Below are 20,915 nucleotides of genomic sequence, written 5' to 3'. Positions count from 1 at the left end.
TGTGTGTCCATGCTTAATATATATTATTGTATTAGATGTGTTGTTATAATATCCTCCAGAGAATGTGTGTCCATGCTTAATATATATTATTGTATTAGATGTGTTGTTATAATATCCTCCAGAGAATGTGTGTCCATGCTTAATATATATTATTGTATTAGATGTTATAATATCCTCTAGAGAATGTGTGTCCATGCTTAATATATATTATTGTATTAGATGTGTTGTTATAATATCCTCTAGAGGATGTGTGTCCATGCTTAATATATATTATTGTATTAGATGTGTTGTTATAATATCCTCCAGAGAATGTGTGTCCATGCTTAATATCTATTATTGTATTAGATGTGTTATAATATCCTCCAGAGAATGTGTGTCCATGCTTAATATATATTATTGTATTAGATGTGTTGTAACGGGGTTAATTGCAGTCTTGTGACAGAAAATAAAATGTGTTTTATCACCATAGGATGACCTGTATAGATACAGTCAAATTAAATCAAGTCAAACTTGCATTTAAACGTGACTGACGTTCCAGTGGATGTAAATTGTGGATAAAATGTGGATGAATATAATAAGTGTATTTTCCTTCAGGTTGTGTTCCCCGTTTCTGCCCCTGTAGAAGTAACTAGTGTTGATGAGGATGATCCTGGTGGCTCTGCTGGTGCCTCTACTGGTTCTGTCCAGCGCTGGACGTACCTCAGGTACACACATATATACTATATATTTAATACATCAACAGCTGGACATACCTCAGGTAGACACATATATACTATATATTTAATACATCAACAGCTGGACATACCTCAGGTACACACATATATACTATATATTTAATACATCAACAGCTGGACATACCTCAGGTACACACAAATATACTATATATTTAATACATCAACAGCTGGACATACCTCAGGTACACACAAATATACTATATATTTAATACATCAACAGCTGGACATACCTCAGGTACACACAAATATACTATATATTTAATACATCAACAGCTGGACATACCTCAGGTACACACAAATATACTCTACAGTACATTCGGAAAGTATTCAGACCCCTTGACTTTTACCACATTTTGTTACGTTACAGCCTCATTCTAAAAATTGATTAAATTCATTTTTTCCTCATCAATCTACACACAATACCCCATAATAACAAAGCAAAAACAGGTTTTTAGAATTTGAATAAAAATATAAATAACTTATTTACATAAGTATTCAGACCCTTCGCTATGAGACTCGAAATTGAGCTCAGGTGCATCCTGTTTCCGTTGATCATCCTTGAGATATTTCTACAACTTGATTGGAGTCCACCTGTGGTAAATTCAATTGATTGGACATGATTTGGAAGTTGGACATGATTTCCATTCATATATGGAAGAAGTTTGGAACCACCAAGACTCTTCCTAGAGCTGGCCGCCTGGCCAAACTGAGCAATTGAGGGAGAAGGGCCTTGGTCAGGGAGGTGACTCTGACATAGCTCCAGAAGGACATCTCTGTACCACTCCACCAATCAGGCCATTATGGTAGAGTGGCCAGACAGAAGCCACTCCTCAGTAAAAGGCACATGACAGCCCACTTGGACTCTCAGACCATGAGAAACAATATTCTCTGGTCTGATGAAACCAAGCTTGAACTCTTTGGCCTGAATGCCAAGCATCACCTCTGGAGGAAACCTGGCACCATCCCTACGGTGAAGCATGGTGGTGGCAGCATCATGCTGTGTTTTTCAGCGGCAGGGACTGGGAGACTAGTCAGGATCGAGGGAAAGATGAACATAGCAAAGTACAGAGAGATCCTTGATGAAAACTTGCTCCAGAACAGAGCGCTCAGGACCTCAGACTGGGGCAAAGGTTCACCTTCCAACAGGACAACGACCCTAAGCACACAGCCAAGACAACGCAGGAGGCTTCGGGACAGGTCTCAGAATGTCCTTGAGGGTAAAAAACAATTTAATCCATTTTACAAATAGGCTGTAAAGTAACAACATGTGGAAAAGGTCAAGGGGTCTGAATACTTTCCAAATGCACTGTATATTTAAAACATTAAATGATTTATGTTTATTCATAATGAATACTATATATGATATAAACTATACTGTATAGCATTTGTTCATTTGATTTTTGCATTGTCTTATTTTACTTCTGCCATATCTAACTCTGAACAAAATATTTTTGGTTAGAGTTGACAGTGCAGGGATACATGTATTATGTGTTAAGTGTTTTTATACAGTATAATATTATATAACCCACCACACAACGGACTTTCTCTGCTCTTTAGTGGCAGAACCTAAAAATGGAAGCATCAAAACAATTCAGTTGTATCATGATACCTCAACCTAAAAAGAAAAAAAAAGATGATGAACCCATATATTCCCAAATTCCCACAGGTACGATTGTCACCAGCTGCGAGGCGTGTCACGAACAAGCCGTCTGCCACACCTCGCCCATGGCAGGTGACATCACATGCACCTGTAAGAAGGGCTTCTCCGGAGACGGCCTCATCTGTTTACCTGGCCACACCGCCACCGCCGCCCACCACCACGCCCCTCGCCGTGTCCGCCGCTCCAACACCAACCTTGCCCATGTCCGGTTCAGCTGCGGCTTTAACGAGTGCGCCGACGGGGAGGACTGCATCACGGTCGCCGGCATCCAGCAGTGCTCCAACCCCTGTAAGATCTACACGGTCCTGAACGACGCCTGGCGTTCCACCAACAACCACGTGGGCAACAAGCACTGCGACCGCAACGTCCGCTGGGACGGCTATTACCGCATGTTCATCGGCAACCAGAGCGTGTCCATGCCGGACAAGTGCGTGGATTCCTTCAAGTGCGGCACCCAGGCTCCCTTGTGGCTGGCGTTTCCTCCCCCCCAGCAGGTGGATGAAATTGTCCAGAGTGCCGTCTGCGCCAGCTTCAATGGGGACTGCTGCTGGGTGCAGTCTCAGCCCATCCACGTCAAGGCATGCCCTGGGAACTACTTTGTGTACAAGTTCGTCATGCCTCCCGGGTGCTACTTCGCCTATTGTGCATGTAAGGTTTCGCCTCCTGCTTTGCCAAGTTCTGAGTGGGGCTTGTTGATGTTGTTCTGCCTTTTGAATGGAAGTTATTGTATTTATTTTTAAACTGTTTACTGCTTAGTCATTCACCAGCTGGTTATATACACCATGATGTTCTTCTTATGGCCCTAGATATCAACAGTACTCAGCATATTCATCCATTCATTCATACAGGCGTCTTGTATGATTCTGGTAATACCAGCATACTAGTTCTTTCAAAACATGAGTGATGAATGTTCCCTCATAACTGTGTCTCCTGTTTAACTCCTTGTTCCAGATGTGTCAGCTCCCACCACAACACCAAAACCAGTCACATTTACAGAAATGCCAGTAGAGAACAATCGCACCACAACAACAACACAGTCACAGGTTTCCACGACTACGCCAAAAGCAATGTGTGGTACCTGCAGAGCGGGGGAGACCTGCGTGAGCACCGATGGGGTCACTTGGCGGTGTGAGAGGCCAGGTGAGTTCTCAGAAAACACCTGCTTGAGGACATATGTACTGTACACTCTTAGAAAAACAGGTGCTAATTAGAACCTAAAAGGGTTCTTCAGCTGTCCCCATAAGAGAACCCTGTGAAGAACCCTTTTTTGGTGCCAGCTATAACCATTTTGGTTCCAGGTAGAACCCTATTGGATTCCAAGTAGAACCCCTGCCTGGAACCAAAAAGGGTTCTACCTGGAACCAAAAAGGGTTATCCTATGGGGACATTCGCATAACCCTTTTGGAACCCTTTTTTAGAAGAGTTTATATGATCATTTGTAATTCCTTCTTTTCATTTTGGGTTCTTGAATAACGTATTTTCTGTTGTCTTTATTTTTTCTCATCCCTCTGTCTCTCTCTTCCTCTCTTACAGATCAGCCTGTTTCTCATCCCTCTGTCTCTCTCTTCCTCTCTTACAGATAAGCCTGTTTCTCATCCCTCTGTCTCTCTCTTCCTCTCTTACAGATCAGCCTGTTTCTCATCCCTCTGTCTCTCTCTTACAGATCAGCCTGTTTCTCATCCCTCTGTCTCTCTCTTACAGATCAGCCTGTTTCTCATCCCTCTGTCTCTCTCTTCCTCTCTTACAGATCAGCCTGTTTTGCTGCACCCAGAGGTAGTATGTGGGCGGAGCCTGGTACAGGTGGGTCTCAACAGGACTAACCTGGAGGCCGCTGGTCTGGACGCCACCACCGCTAACCTGGCCGACCCCCGGTGTAACGCTCACGAAGAGCGTGGCGGCATGGTATGGTACCAGGTGGAGCGCAAGGAGGGCGCCTGCGGAAACACTCTGGTGGTGAGAACAGACCCCGACCCTCACCAAAACTATCAAAAGAGAGCACTTGCTGTTGGACATAACCCTGGATACCAGTCTCTTTAGCTAATATTCCACTCATTGCCAATCCTTGTCATTGCCAAAGACACAGGCCTTCAAATATGAACAGTCCATTTATTGCATGTTTATCACCAGCCAATGTGACCAGTCACACCAGAGAAGCTCTCGCCCTTCAAACTTCCCCGCCAGTTCATTGTGAGCGCTGTAGCCTGAAGCCTATTTTATGTCCAGTAAGAAAGAGCAAGGTACTTTTTCCCTCTAATATATATATATATATATATATATATATATATATATATATATACATATTTATTTATTGCTAAAAGTAGGTGACAGAACTACTGTAGTTTGCTACTTCTGGGACATGCTTGGGCTAAAAGTAGGTGACAGAACTACTGTAGTTTGCTACTTCTGGGACATGCTTGGGCTAAAAGTAGGTGACAGAACTACTGTAGTTTGCTACTTCTGGGACATGATTGGGCTACTGGTTGAGCGGAATACAGAGAGGTTGGAAGAGAGAGAGGCCAGCGGAGATGCATGAATGAAACAGTGAAAACAGATGGTTTATTTTTATGTTACATTTTAACACGGAAGACATATTGAGGTCTAGGTCTCTTTTTCAAATGCTGCGTAACACAACATAAATATACATACATATACACCACCGTTCACTTAGAAATGTCCTTGTTTTTTAAAGAAATTCATTAAAATAACATCAAACTGATCAGAAATACATTGCAGACATTGTTAATGTTGTAAATTACTATTAAAGTTGGAAACGGCAGATTTTGAATGGAATATCTATAGAGGCGTACAGAGGCCCATTATCAGCAAATCAAAATCAAATCAAATTGTATTTGTCACATACACATGGTTAGCAGATGTTAATGCGAGTGTAGCGAAATGCTTGTGCTTCTAGTTCCGACAATGCAGTAATAACCAACAAGTAATCTAACTAACAATTCCAAAACTACTGTCTTATACACACAAGTGTAAGGGGATAAAGAATATGTACATAAAGATATATGAGTGAGTGATGGTGCAGAGCGGCATAGGCAAGATACAGTAGATGGTATCGAGTGCAGTATATACATATGAGATGAGTATGTAAACAAAGTGGCATAGTTAAAGTGGATAGTGATACATGTATTACATAAAGATGCAGTAGATGATATAGAGTACAGTATATACATATACATATGAGATGAATAATGTAGGGTATGTAAACATTATATTAGGTAGCATTGTTTAAAGTGGCTAGTGTTATATTTTACATCATTTCCCATCAATTCCCATTATTAAAGTGGCTGGAGTTGAGTCAGTGTGTTGGCAGCAGCCACTCAATGTTAGTGGTGGCTGTTTAACAGTCTGATGGCCTTGAGATAGAAGCTGTTTTTCAGTCTCTCGGTCCCCGCTTTGATGCACCTGTACTGACCTCGCCTTCTGGATGATAGCGGGGTGAACAGGCAGTGGCTCGGGTGGTTGTTGTCCTTGATGATCTTTATGGCCTTCCTGTGACATCGGGTGGTGTAGGTGTCCTGGAGGGCAGGTAGTTTGCCCCGGTGATGCGTTGTGCAGACCTCACTACCCTCTGGAGAGCCTTACGGTTGTGGGCGGAGCAGTTGCCGTACCAGGCGGTGATACAGCCCGACAGGATGCTCTCGATTGTGCATCTGTAGAAGTTTGTGAGTGCTTTTGGTGACAAGCCAAATTTCTTCAGCCTCCTGAGGTTGAAGAGGCGCTGCTGCGCCTTCTTCACGATGCTGTCTGTGTGGGTGGACCAATTCAGTTTGTCTGTGATGTGTACGCCGAGGAACTTAAAACTTACTACCCTCTCCACTACTGTCCCATCAATGTGGATAGGGGGGTGTTCCCTCTGCTGTTTCCTGAAGTCCACAATCATCTCCTTAGTTTTGTTGACGTTGAGTGTGAGGTTATTTTCCTGACACCACACTCCGAGGGCCCTCACCTCCTCCCTGTAGGCCGTCTCGTCGTTGTTGGTAATCAAGCCTACCACTGTTGTGTCGTCCGCAAACTTGATGATTGAGTTGGAGGCGTGCGTGGCCACGCAGTCGTGGGTGAACAGGGAGTACAGGAGAGGGCTCAGAACGCACCCTTGTGGGGCCCCAGTGTTGAGGATCAGCGGGGTGGAAATGTTGTTGCCTACCCTCACCACCTGGGGGCGGCCCGTCAGGAAGTCCAGTACCCAGTTGCACAGGGCGGGGTCGAGACCCAGGGTCTCGAGCTTGATGACGAGCTTGGAGGGCACTATGGTGTTAAATGCCGAGCTGTAGTCGATGAACAGCATTCTCACATAGGTATTCCTCTTGTCCAGATGGGTTAGGGCAGTGTGCAGTGTGGTTGAGATTGCATCGTCTGTGGACCTATTTGGGCGGTAAGCAAATTGGAGTGGGTCTAGGGTGTCAGGTAGGGTGGAGGTGATATGGTCCTTGACTAGTCTCTCAAAGCACTTCATGATGACGGAAGTGAGTGCTACGGGGCGGTAGTCGTTTAGCTCAGTTACCTTAGCTTTCTTGGGAACAGGAACAATGGTGGCCCTCTTGAAGCATGTGGGAACAACAGACTGGGATAGGGATTGATTGAATATGTCCGTAAACACACCAGCCAGCTGGTCTGCGCATGCTCTGAGGGCGCGGCTGGGGATGCCGTCTGGGCCTGCAGCCTTGCGAGGGTTGACACATTTAAATGTTTTCCTCACATCGGCTGCAGTGAAGGAGAGTCCGCATGTTTTAGTTGCGGGCCGTGTCAGTGGCACTGTATTGTCCTCAAAGCGGGCAAAAAAGTTATTTAGTCTGCCTGGGAGCAAGACATCCTGGTCCGTGACGGTGCTGGTTTTCTTTTTGTAATCCGTGATTGACTGTAGACCCTGCCACATACCTCTTGTGTCTGAGCCGTTGAATTGAGATTCTACTTTGTCTCTATACTGACGCTTAGCTTGTTTGATTGCCTTGCGGAGGGAATAGTTACACTGTTTGTATTCGGTCATGTTTCAGGTCACCTTGCCCTGATTAAAAGCAGTGGTTCACGCTTTCAGTTTCACGCGAATGCTGCCATCAATCCACGGTTTCTGGTTTGGGAATGTTTTAATCGTTGCTATGGGAACGACATCTTCAACGCACGTTCTAATGAACTCGCTCACCGAATCAGCGTATTGGTCAATGTTGTTGTCTGACGCAATACGAAACATATCCCAGTCCACGTGATGGAAGCAGTCTTGGAGTGTGGAATCAGATTGGTCGGACCAGCGTTGAACAGACCTCAGCGCGGGAGCTTCTTGTTTTAGTTTCTGTCTGTAGGCAGGGATCAACAAAATGGAGTCGTGGTCAGCTTTTCTGAAAGGAGGGCAGGGCAGGGCCTTATATGCGTCGCGGAAGTTAGAATAGCAGTGATCCAAGGTTTTTCTAGCCCTGGTTGCGCAATCGATATGCTGATAAAATTTAGGGAGTCTTGTTTTCAGATTAGCCTTGTTAAAATCCCCAGCTACAATGAATGACGCCTCCGGATAAATGGATTCCAGTTTGCAAAGAGTCAAATAAAGTTTGTTCAGAGCCATCGATGTGTCTGCTTGGGGGGGATATATACGGCTGTGATTATAATCGAAGAGAATTCCTTTGGAAGATAATTTGATTGTGAGGAATCAGGTGAACAGAAGGACTTGAGTACCTGTATGTTGTTATGATCACACCATGTCACGTTAACCATGAAACATACGCCCCCGCCCCTCTTCTTACCAGAAAGATGTTTGTTCCTGTCGGCGCGATGCGTGGAGAAACCCGCTGGCTGCACCGATTCCGATAGCGTCTCTCCAGTGAGCCATGTTTCCGTGAAGCAAAGAACGTTACCATCACTCCTGTGTTCCAATGGCACGTTGTGTTATCTAATCCAAGTTTATCATTTTAAATGGCTAATTGATCATTAGAAAACCCTTTTGCAGTTATGTTAGCACAGCTGAAAACGGTTGTTCTGATGATTAAAGAAGAAATAAAACTGGCCCTTCTTTAGACTAGTTGAGTATCTGGAGCATCAGCATTTGTGGGTTCGATTACAGGCTCAAAATGGCCAGAAACAAATAACTTTCTTCTGAAACTCGCCAGTCTATTCTTGTTCTGAGAAATGAAGGCTATTCCTTGCGAAAATTTGCCAAGAAACTGAAGATCTCGTACAACGCTGTGTACTACTCCCTTCACAGGACAGTGCAAACTGGCGCTAACCAGAATAGAAAGAGGAGTGGGAGGCCCCGGTGCACAACTGAGCAAGAAGACAAGTACATTAGAGTGTCTAGTTTGAGAAACAGTCCTAAACTGGCAGTTTCATTAAATAGTACCGGCAAAACACCAGTCTCAACGTCAACAGTGAAGAGGCGACTCCGGGATGCTGGCCTTCTAGGCAGAGTTGCAAAGAAAAAGCCATATCTCAGACTGGCCAATGAAAAAGAAAATATTAAAATGGACAAATAATGATGGGCAAATAATATAATAAATAATTAGAAACATATACACAAATAAACATTATTTCAGCATTATGCTATAATGAAGCCAAGGAGAAAGGAGAAATGTCATTTGAGGGTGTCTGAGGTGCGGTGGTGGATTTGATTGATGTTTCCTTATAGGATGTACAGAGCCTTCAGAAAGTATTCAGACCCCTTGACATATTCCACATGTTGTTGTGTTACAGCCTAAATTCTACAGATTACATTTTTAAAAAATTTGCACACATCTACACACAATACTCCATAATGACAAAGTGAAAACATGTTTTTAGAAATTTTTGCAAATGTATTGAAAATGAAACACAGAAAAAACAAATTTACATAAGTATTTACACCGCTGAGTCAATACTTTGTAGAAGCACCTTTGGTAGCAATTACAGCTGTAAGTCCACGTTGGACTAGTAACCGAAAGGTTGCTGGATCGAATCCCCGAGCTGACAACTTCCCTACAGTACGACCAGGAATACCACTTCCCGACAGTACGACCAGGAATACCACTTCCCTACAGTACGACCAGGAATACCACTTCCCTACAGTACGACCAGGAATACCACTTCCCTACAGTACGACCAGGAATACCACTTCCCTACAGTACGGCCAGGAATACCACTTCCCTACAGTACGACTAGGAATACCACTTCCCTACAGTACGACCAGGAATACCACTTCCCGACAGTACGACCAGGAATACCACTTCCCTACAGTACGACCAGGAATACCACTTCCCTACAGTACGACCAGGAATACCACTTCCCTACAGTACGACCAGGAATACCACTTCCCTACAGTACGACCAGGAATACCACTTCCCTACAGTACGGCCAGGAATACCACTTCCCTACAGTACAACCAGGAATACCACTTCCCTACAGTATGACCAGGAATACCACTTCCCTACAGTACGACCAGGAATACCACTTTCCCGAAGCTGACCTCCACCCTGGACATGGGATCTTATCCCAGAGGCCGACCCAAAACAATTTGCTTACCGCCATCACACCACACACTGCCCTATCCTATCTGGACAAGAGGAATACCTATGTAACATTTACATTTACATTTAAGTCATTTAGCAGACGCTCTTATCCAGAGCGACTTACAAATTGGTGCTTTCACCTTATGACATCCAGTGGAACAGCCACTTTACAATAGTGCATCTAGGTCTTTTAAGGGGGAGGGAGGGGGGGGGAGAAGGATTACTTTATCCTATCCTAGGTATTCCTTAAAGAGGTGGGGTTTCAGGTGTCTCCGGAAGGTGGTGATTGACTCCGCTGTCCTGGCGTCGTGAGGGAGTTTGTTCCACCATTGGGGGCCAGAGCAGCGAACAGTTTTGACTGGGCTGAGCGGGAACTGTACTTCCTCAGTGGTAGGGAGGCGAGCAGGCCAGAGGTGGATGAACGCAGTGCCCTTGTTTGGGTGTAGGGCCTGATCAGAGCCTGGAGGTACTGAGGTGCCGTTCCCCTCACAGCTCCGTAGGCAAGCACCATGGTCTTGTAGCGGATGCGAGCTTCAACTGGAAGCCAGTGGAGAGAGCGGAGGAGCGGGGTGACGTGAGAGAACTTGGGAAGGTTGAACACCAGACGGGCTGCGGCGTTCTGGATGAGTTGTAGGGGTTTAATGGCACAGGCAGGGAGCCCAGCCAACAGCGAGTTGCAGTAATCCAGACGGGAGATGACAAGTGCCTGGATTAGGACCTGCGCCGCTTCCTGTGTGAGGCAGGGTCGTACTCTGCGGATGTTGTAGAGCATGAACCTACAGGAACGGGCCACCGCCTTGATGTTATTTGAGAACGACAGGGTGTTGTCCAGGATCACGCCAAGGTTCTTAGCGCTCTGGGACGAGGACACAATGGAGTTGTCAACCGTGATGGCGAGATCATGGAACGGGCAGTCCTTCCCGGGAGGAAGAGCAGCTCCGTCTTGCCGAGGTTCAGCTTGAGGTGATGATCCATCATCCACACTGATATGTCTGCCAGACATGCAGAGATGCGATTCGCCACCTGGTCGTCAGAAGGGGGAAAGGAGAAGATTAATTGTGTGTCGTCTGCATAGCAATGATAGGAGAGACCATGTGAGGTTATGACAGAGCCAAGTGACTTGGTGTATAGCGAGAATAGGAGAGGGCCTAGAACAGAGCCCTGGGGGACACCAGTGGTGAGAGCACGTGGTGAGGAGACGGATTCTCGCCACGCCACCTGGTAGGAGCGACCTGTCAGGTAGGACGCAATCCAAGCGTGGGCCGCGCCGGAGATGCCCAACTCGGAGAGGGTGGAGAGGAGGATCTGATGGTTCACAGTATCGAAGGCAGCCGATAGGTCTAGAAGGATGAGAGCAGAGGAGAGAGAGTTAGCTTTAGCAGTGCGGAGCGCCTCCGTGATACAGAGAAGAGCAGTCTCAGTTGAATGACTAGTCTTGAAACCTGACTGATTTGGATCAAGAAGGTCATTCTGAGAGAGATAGCGGGAGAGCTGGCCAAGGACGGCACGTTCAAGAGTTTTGGAGAGAAAAGAAAGAAGGGATACTGGTCTGTAGTTGTTGACATCGGAGGGATCGAGTGTAGGTTTTTTCAGAAGGGGTGCAACTCTCGCTCTCTTGAAGACAGGAGGGACGTAGCCAGCGGTCAGGGATGAGTTGATGAGCGAGGTGAGGTAAGGGAGAAGGTCACCGGAGATGGTCTGGAGAAGAGAGGAGGGGATAGGGTCAAGCGGGCAGGTTGTTGGGCGGCCGGCCGTCACAAGACGCGAGATGTCATCTGGAGAGAGAGGGGAGAAAGAGGTCAGAGCACAGGGTAGGGCAGTGTGAGCAGAACCAGCGGTGTCGTTTGACTTAGCAAACGAGGATCGGATGTCGTCGACCTTCTTTTCAAAATGGTTGACGAAGTCATCTGCAGAGAGGGAGGAGGGGGGGGGGGAGGAGGATTCAAGAGGGAGGAGAAGGTGGCAAAGAGCTTCCTAGGGTTAGAGGCAGATGCTTGGAATTTAGAGTGGTAGAAATTGGCTTTAGCAGCAGAGACAGAAGAGGAAAATGTAGAGAGGAGGGAGTGAAAGGATGCCAGGTCCGCAGGGAGGCGAGTTTTCCTCCATTTCCGCTCGGCTGCCCGGAGCCCTGTTCTGTGAGCTCGCAATGAGTCGTCGAGCCACGGAGCGGGAGGGGAGGACCGAGCCGGCCTGGAGGATAGGGGACATAGAGAGTCAAAGGATGCAGAAAGGGAGGAGAGGAGGGTTGAGGAGGCAGAATCAGGAGATAGGTTGGAGAAGGTTTGAGCAGAGGGAAGAGATGATAGGATGGAAGAGGAGAGAGTAGCGGGGGAGAGAGAGCGGAGGTTGGGACGGCGCGATACCATCCGAGTAGGGGCAGTGTGGGAAGTGTTGGATGAGAGCGAGAGGGAAAAGGATACAAGGTAGTGGTCGGAGACTTGGAGGGGAGTTGCAATGAGGTTAGTGGAGGAACAGCATCTAGTAAAGATGAGGTCGAGCGTATTTCCTGCCTTGTGAGTAGGGGGGGAAGGTGAGAGGGTGAGGTCAAAAGAGGAGAGGAGTGGAAAGAAGGAGGCAGAGAGGAATGAGTCGAAGGTAGACGTGGGGAGGTTAAAGTCGCCCAGAACTGTGAGAGGTGAGCCGTCCTCAGGAAAGGAGCTTATCAAGGCATCAAGCTCATTGATGAACTCTCCGAGGGAACCTGGAGGGCGATAAATGATAAGGATGTTAAGCTTGAAAGGGCTAGTAACTGTGACAGCATGGAATTCAAAGGAGGCGATAGACAGATGGGTAAGGGGAGAAAGAGAGAATGACCACTTGGGAGAGATGAGGATCCCGGTGCCACCACCCCGCTGACCAGAAGCTCTCGGGGTGTGCGAGAGCACGTGGGCGGACGAAGAGAGAGCAGTAGGAGTAGCGGTGTTGTCTGTGGTGATCCATGTTTCCGTCAGAGCCAAGAAGTCGAGGGACTGGAGGGAGGCATAGGCTGAGATGAACTCTGCCTTGTTGGCCGCAGATCGGCAGTTCCAGAGGCTACCGGAGACCTGGAACTCCACGTGGGTCGTGCGCGCTGGGACCACCAGATTAGGTGGCCGCGGCCATGCGGTGTGGAGCGTTTGTATGGTCTGTGCAGAGAGGAGAGAACAGGGATAGACAGACACATAGTTGACAGGCTAGAGAAGAGGCTACGCTAATGCAGAGGAGATTGGAATGACAAGTGGACTACACGTCTCGAATGTTCAGAAAGTTAAGCTTACGTAGCAAGAATCTAATTGACTAAAATGATTAAAATGATACAGTACTGCTGGGGTAGGCTAGCTGCGTTGTTGACACTACCCTAATCAAGTCGTACCGTTGAGTGTGAAGTTTCTACAATGCTGCTTTTCGGGAGCTAGCTGGCTAGCTAGCAGTGTTGGTTACGTTACGTTGCGTTAGGAGAACGACAATAGCTGGCTAGCTAACCTAGAAAATCGCTCTAGACTACACAATTATCTTTGAAACAAAGACGGCTATGTAGCTAGCTATGTAGCTAGCTACGATCAAACAAATCACACCGTTGGGACTGTAATGAAATGAAATGAAAATGTGATACTACCTGTGGAGCGAAGCGGAATGCGACCGAATGCGAAAGTTCTATTCAGTAGACGTTGGCTGGCTATTGGCTAGCTAGGAGTGTCTCCTACGTTAAGGACGACAAAATAGCTGGCTAGCTAACCTCGGTGAATTAAGATAATCACTCTAAGACTACACACTCTAAACTACACAATTATCTTGGATACGAAGACAGCAAAGACAACTATGTAGCTAGCTAATACTACACTAATCAAGTCGTTCAGTTGAGTGTGATAGTTACTACAGTGCTACGGTAGCCGGTGAACGTATGCTAGCTGGCTAGCTGCTAGGCAGATAGGAGGATGACGAAATACGATAATAACGCAATTATCACTCTAAGACTCCATACTCTAAACTACACAATTATCTTGGATACGAAGACAGCAAAGACAACTATGTAGCTAGCTAACACTACACTAATCAAGTCGTTCAGTTGAGTGTGATAGTTACTACAGTGCTACGGTAGACGGTGAACGTGTTGGGCAGATAGGAGACGACGAAATACGATAATTACGCAATTATCTTTGATACAACGACGACTATGTAGCTAGCTAAGAAGAAATTGCTAAGATTAGACAAATCAGACCGTTGTACTATAATGAAATGTAATGAAATGTAATGAAAAAGTTATACAACCTGCAGACCGAAGCGCGGATGCGACCGGCTCGCTCCAACCCGGAAGTTGTATGCTAATGTATGCTGTTAATTGACTACAGCTCAGCATTTAACTCCACCCTCTGCAACTGGGTCCTGGACTTTCTGACGCGCCGCCTCCAGGTGGTGAGGGTAGGAAACAACACCTCCACTTCACTGATTCTCAACACTGGGGCCCCACAAGGGTGCGTGCTCAGCCCTCTCCTGTAGTCCCTGTTCACCCATGACTGCATGGCCATGCACGCCTCCAACTCAATCATCAAGTTTACAGACGACACAGTGGTAGGCTTGATTACCTACAACGACGAGACAGCTTACAGGGAGGAGGTGAGGGCCCTCGGAGTGTGGTGTCAGGAAAATAACCTCTCACTCAACGTCAACAAAACAAAGGAGATTATCGTAGACTTCAGGAAACAGCAGAGGGAGCATCCCCCCCATCCACATCAATGGGACAGTATTGGAGAAGGTGGAAAGTTTTATGTTCCTTGGCGTACACATCACAGACAAACTTAAATGGTCCACCCACACATACAGCATGGTGAAGAAGGCACAACAGCGCCTTTTCAACCTCAGAAGGCTGAAGAAACACTCACACACTTTTACAGATGCACATTCGAGAGCATCCTGTCGCACTGTATCACAAGAGACCTGCCTTCCAGAACACCTACAGCACCCGATGTCACAGGAAGGCCAAAAGATCATCAAGGACAACAACCACCTGAGCAACTGCCTGTTCACCCCGCTATCATCCAGAAGGCGAGGTCAGTACAGGTGCATCAAAGCTTGGACCGAGAGACTGAAAAACAGCTTCTATCTCAAGGCCATTAGACTGTTAAACAGCCATCACTTACATTAGGTGGCTGCTGCCAACATACTGACTCAAATCTCCAGCCACTTTAATAATTAGATGTAATAAGGTATCACTAGTCACTTTAAATAATGGCAATTTATATAATGTTTCCATACCCTACATTACTCATCTCATATGTATATACTGTACTCTATACCGTCTACTGCATCTTACCTATGCTGCACGGTCATCGCTCATCCATATATTCATGTGTACAAATTCTTATTCATCCCTTTACATTTGTGTGTATAAGGCAGTCGCTGTGAATTTGTTAGATTACTTGTTAGATTTTGTTACATTTTCGGAACTAGAAGCACAAGCATGTCGCTACAGTCTCATTAACATCTGCTAACCATGTGTATGTGTCCCACTACATCTGCTAACCATGTGTATGTGTCCCACTACATCTGCTAACCATGTGTATGTGTCCCGCTACATCTGCTAACCATGTGTATGTGTCCCACTACATCTGCTAACCATGTGTATGTGTCCCACTACATCTGCTAACCATGTGTATGTGTCCCACTACATCTGCTAACCATGTGTATGTGTCCCACTACATCTGCTAACCATGTGTATGTGTCCCACTACATCTGCTAACCATGTGTATGTGTCCCACTACATCTGCTAACCATGTGTATGTGTCCCACTACATCTGCTAACCATGTGTATGTGTCCCACTACATCTGCTAACCATGTATATGTGTCCCACTACATCTGCTAACCATGTGTATGTGTCCCACTACATCTGCTAACCATGTGTATGTGTCCCACTACATCTGCTAACCATGTGTATGTGTCCCACTACATCTGCAAACCATGTGTATGTGTCCCACTACATCTGCTAACCATGTGTATGTGTCCCACTACATCTGCTAACCATGTGTATGTGTCCCACTACATCTGCAAACCATGTGTATGTGTCCCACTACATCTGCTAACCATGTGTATGTGTCCCACTACATCTGCTAACCATGTGTATGTGTCCCACTACATCTGCTAACCATGTGTATGTGTCCCACTACATATGCTAACCATGTGTATGTGACCAATAACATCTGCTAACCATGTGTATGTGTCCCACTACATCTGCTAACCATGTGTATGTGTCCCATTACATCTGCTAACCATGTGTATGTGACCAATAACATCTGCTAACCATGTGTATGTGTCCCACTACATCTGCTAACCATGTGTATGTGTCCCACTACATCTGCTAACCATGTGTATGTGTCCCACTACATCTGCTAACCATGTGTATGTGTCCCACTACATCTGCTAGCCATGTGTATGTGTCCCACTACATCTGCTAACCATGTGTATGTGTCCCACTACATCTGCTAACCATGTGTATGTGACCCACTACATCTGCTAACCATGTGTATGTGTCCCACTACATCTGCTAACCATGTGTATGTGACCCACTACATCTGCTAACCATGTGTATGTGTCCCACTACATCTGCTAACCATGTGTATGTGTCCCACTACATCTGCTAACCATGTGTATGTGTCCCACTACATCTTCTAACCATGTGTATGTGTCCCACTACATCTGCTAACCATGTGTATGTGTCCCACTACATCTGCTAACCATGTGTATGTGTCCCACTACATCCGCTAACCATGTGTATGTGTCCCACTACATCCGCTAACCATGTGTATGTGTCCCACTACATCTGCTAACCATGTGTATGTGTCCCACTACATCTGCTAACCATGTGTATGTGTCCCACTACATCTGCTAACCATGTGTATGTGTCCCACTACATCTGCTAACCATGTGTATGTGTCCCACTACATCTGATTTGATATCATCTCATGGAACAAAATGTGTAAGATCTCCTAAGCCTGTGTCGACCTCAGACCTTCTTTTCAGCGTTTATTCCAAAACCGTCGTCTTTCCACATACATGTTCCCCCATAGGGAAGGTTGAATGAACCAGAGGTAACTCAGTCCCAGGTTTTAGGACGACAAGCTTGGGAGCTCCACTGACGTGAATGGAGACCTTTCTATTCCTTCTTATCTCTATGATAGACACTGCCTTCTCACAAGGTAATTACAGCAGCAGGTCGTAACGGCTGTTTGTTGTTGCTCATAAGAATCTTATTCTATATTGTGCCAGATTTGCGCTCACCTCATGTTCCGTAACGTTGTCATGGAAAATATTAATGTTTTTTACAACTACCAATCAGCAACTGCGCCGTAAATACGACAGGACACTGAGCATTGAGATCGTCGAAAGCCAGTCTCTTTGGCAATGACAAGGAGTGGCAACAAATGGAATGTTAGATAAAGAGACATGTTGCCATCAACAGAAAATGATGAACAGATGAACTGAAATAGTCCAAGACTGATATTATTGTGAGAACTGGTGAGAGGTCCTCTCCTGGCTTCTAATCTTCTTCCCTTTTCCCCCTTTCACCAGACAAACGGAACGGATGCCATCTTTTCCAACAGTTTATTCATCTACCACGTTCCCGACGTGTCCTTCAGCCGACCCGTGAGCGTGCCTTTCTCCTGTGCCTACCCTCTGGAATCAGAGACCAGCCTGGATGTGGCCATCAAACCCTACCTGTCGTAAGTGGAGACGTGATGTTACAGTGAACACTGTAAAACATGGACAATGTAACACAACAGGGGTGCATCTTTGACCAGTTTTATTATTGGAATGTGATACAATACGAGGCAGCGGTGTACTTTAGGACCATGCGGACGCCTCCGAGTGGTTGGGTAGGCTGGGTATCCGACTGGATTTAAAAACAATAATAACTATGTCCCCCCAACTTCTAAAACGCCCCTGTAACACAATGCAGGCTAACACATGTCAAGCTGTCAGTATTCTGTTAATGCAGGCTAACACATGTCAAGCTGTCAGTATTCTGTACAATGCAGGCTAACACATGTCAGACTGTCAGTATTCTGTACAATGCAGGCTAACACATGTCAAGCTGTCAGTATTCTGTTAATGCAGGCTAACACATGTCAAGCTGTCAGTATTCTGTTAATGCAGGCTAACACATGTCAATGCTGTCAGTATTCTGTTAATGCAGGCTAACACATGTCAGACTGTCAGTATTCTGCAATGCAGGCTAACACATGTCAAGCTGTCAGTATTCTGTTAATGCAGGCTAACACATGTCAAGCTGTCAGTATTCTGTTAAATGCAGGCTAACACATGTCAAGCTGTCAGTATTCTGTTAATGCAGGCTAACACATGTCAAGCTGTCAGTATTCTGTACAATGCAGGCTAACACATGTCAAGCTGTCAGTATTCTGTTAATGCAGGCTAACACATGTCAAGCTGTCAGTATTCTGTTAATGCAGGCTAACACATGTCAAGCTGTCAGTATTCTGTTAATGCAGGCTAACACATGTCAAGCTGTCAGTATTCTGTTAATGCAGGCTAACACATGTCAAGCTGTCAGTATTCTGTTAATGCAGGCTAACACATGTCAAGCTGTCAGTATTCTGTTAATGCAGGCTAACACATGTCAAGCTGTCAGTATTCTGTTAATGCAGGCTAACACATGTCAAGCTGTCAGTATTCTGTTAATGCAGGCTAACACATGTCAACTGTCAGTATTCTGTACAATGCAGGCTAACACATGTCAAGCTGTCAGTATTCTGTTAATGCAGGCTAACACATGTCAAGCTGTCAGTATTCTGTTAATGCAGGCTAACACATGTCAAGCTGTCAGTATTCTGTACAATGCAGGCTAACACATGTCAGACTGTCAGTATTCTGTACAATGCAGGCTAACACATGTCAAGCTGTCAGTATTCTGTTAATGCAGGCTAACACATGTCAACTGTCAGTATTCTGTACAATGCAGGCTAACACATGTCAAGCTGTCAGTATTCTGTTAATGCAGGCTAACACATGTCAGACTGTCAGTATTCTGTACAATGCAGGCTAACACATGTCAAGCTGTCAGTATTCTGTTAATGCAGGCTAACACATGTCAAGCTGTCAGTATTCTGTTAATGCAGGCTAACACATGTCAAGCTGTCAGTATTCTGTACTGTTAATGCAGGCTAACACATGTCAAGCTGTCAGTATTCTGTTAATGCAGGCTAACACATGTCAAGCTGTCAGTATTCTGTACAATGCAGGCTAACACATGTCAAGCTGTCAGTATTCTGTTAATGCAGGCTAACACATGTCAAGCTGTCAGTATTCTGTACAATGCAGGCTAACACATGTCAAGCTGTCAGTATTCTGTTAATGCAGGCTAACACATGTCAAGTCAGTATTCTGTACAATGCAGGCTAACACATGTCAGTAGTATTCTGTACAATGCAGGCTAACACATGTCAAGCTGTCAGTATTCTGTACAATGCAGGCTAACACATGTCAAGCTGTCAGTATTCTGTACAATGCAGGCTAACACATGTCAAGCTGTCAGTATTCTGTTAATGCAGGCTAACACATGTCAAGCTGTCAGTATTCTGTACAATGCAGGCTAACACATGTCAAGCTGTCAGTATTCTGTACAATGCAGGCTAACACATGTCAAGCTGTCAGTATTCTGTACAATGCAGGCTAACACATGTCAAGCTGTCAGTATTCTGTTAATGCAGGCTAACACATGTCAGACTGTCAGTATTCTGTACAATGCAGGCTAACACATGTCAAGCTGTCAGTATTCTGTTAATGCAGGCAACACATGTCAGACTGTCAGTATTCTGTACAATGCAGGCTAACACATGTCAAGCTGTCAGTATTCTGTTAATGCAGGCTAACACATGTCAAGCTGTCAGTATTCTGTTAATGCAGGCTAACACATGTCAAGCTGTCAGTATTCTGTACAATGCAGGCTAACACATGTCAAGCTGTCAGTATTCTGTTAATGCAGGCTAACACATGTCAAGCTGTCAGTATTCTGTTAATGCAGGCTAACACATGTCAAGCTGTCAGTATTCTGTACAATGCAGGCTAACACATGTCAAGCTGTCAGTATTCTGTACAATGCAGGCTAACACATGTCAGACTGTCAGTATTCTGTACAATGCAGGCTAACACATGTCAAGCTGTCAGTATTCTGTTAATGCAGGCTAACACATGTCAAGCTGTCAGTATTCTGTACAATGCAGGCTAACACATGTCAAGCTGTCAGTATTCTGTTAATGCAGGCTAACACATGTCAAGCTGTCAGTATTCTGTACAATGCAGGCTAACACATGTCAAGCTGTCAGTATTCTGTACAATGTAGGCTAACACATGTCAGACTGTCAGTATTCTGTACAATGCAGGCTAACACATGTCAAGCTGTCAGTATTCTGTTAATGCAGGCTAACACATGTCAAGCTGTCAGTATTCTGTACAATGCAGGCTAACACATGTCAAGCTGTCAGTATTCTGTACAATGCAGGCTAACACATGTCAAGCTGTCAGTATTCTGTTAATGCAGGCTAACACATGTCAAGCTGTCAGTATTCTGTACAATGCAGGCTAACACATGTCAAGCTGTCAGTATTCTGTTAATGCAGGCTAACACATGTTAAGCTGTCAGTATTCTGTACAATGCAGGCTAACACATGTCAAGCTGTCAGTATTCTGTACAATGTAGGCTAACACATGTCAAGCTGTCAGTATTCTGTACAATGCAGGCTAACACATGTCAGACTGTCAGTATTCTGTACAATGCAGGCTAACACATGTCAAGCTGTCAGTATTCTGTACAATGCAGGCTAACACATGTCAAGCTGTCAGTATTCTGTACAATGCAGGCTAACACATGTCAAGCTGTCAGTATTCTGTTAATGCAGGCTAACACATGTCAGACTGTCAGTATTCTGTACAATGCAGGCTAACACATGTCAAGCTGTCAGTCAGTATTCTGTCAGTATTCTGTTAATGCAGGCTAACACATGTCAAGCTGTCAGTATTCTGTTAATGCAGGCTAACACATGTCAAGCTGTCAG

The 20,915-nt window shown here is 45.4% G+C and overlaps 1 protein-coding gene across 1 annotated transcript in view; it reads left to right on the top strand.

Annotated features, from left to right (window-relative positions):
• Positions 1-570: 570 nt before the first annotated feature.
• Positions 571-20,915, top strand: part of LOC115122334 (pancreatic secretory granule membrane major glycoprotein GP2-like) — a 54,908-nt gene continuing 34,563 nt past the window's right edge. The window contains exons 1-5 of the mRNA XM_065001070.1: positions 571-704; positions 2,401-3,042; positions 3,346-3,534; positions 4,142-4,347; positions 17,416-17,567. Of these exons, the coding sequence (XP_064857142.1) occupies positions 638-704; positions 2,401-3,042; positions 3,346-3,534; positions 4,142-4,347; positions 17,416-17,567 (1,256 nt within the window). The 5' untranslated portion in view covers positions 571-637. The remainder of the gene's footprint in view (positions 705-2,400; positions 3,043-3,345; positions 3,535-4,141; positions 4,348-17,415; positions 17,568-20,915) is intronic.

This window comes from Oncorhynchus nerka, linkage group LG15 (genome assembly GCF_034236695.1).
Source record: "Oncorhynchus nerka isolate Pitt River linkage group LG15, Oner_Uvic_2.0, whole genome shotgun sequence".
Taxonomy (NCBI): Eukaryota; Metazoa; Chordata; class Actinopteri; order Salmoniformes; family Salmonidae; genus Oncorhynchus; species Oncorhynchus nerka.
Note: the sequence above shows the minus strand (reverse complement) of the source record. Positions and strands in the feature narration are given on the sequence as shown.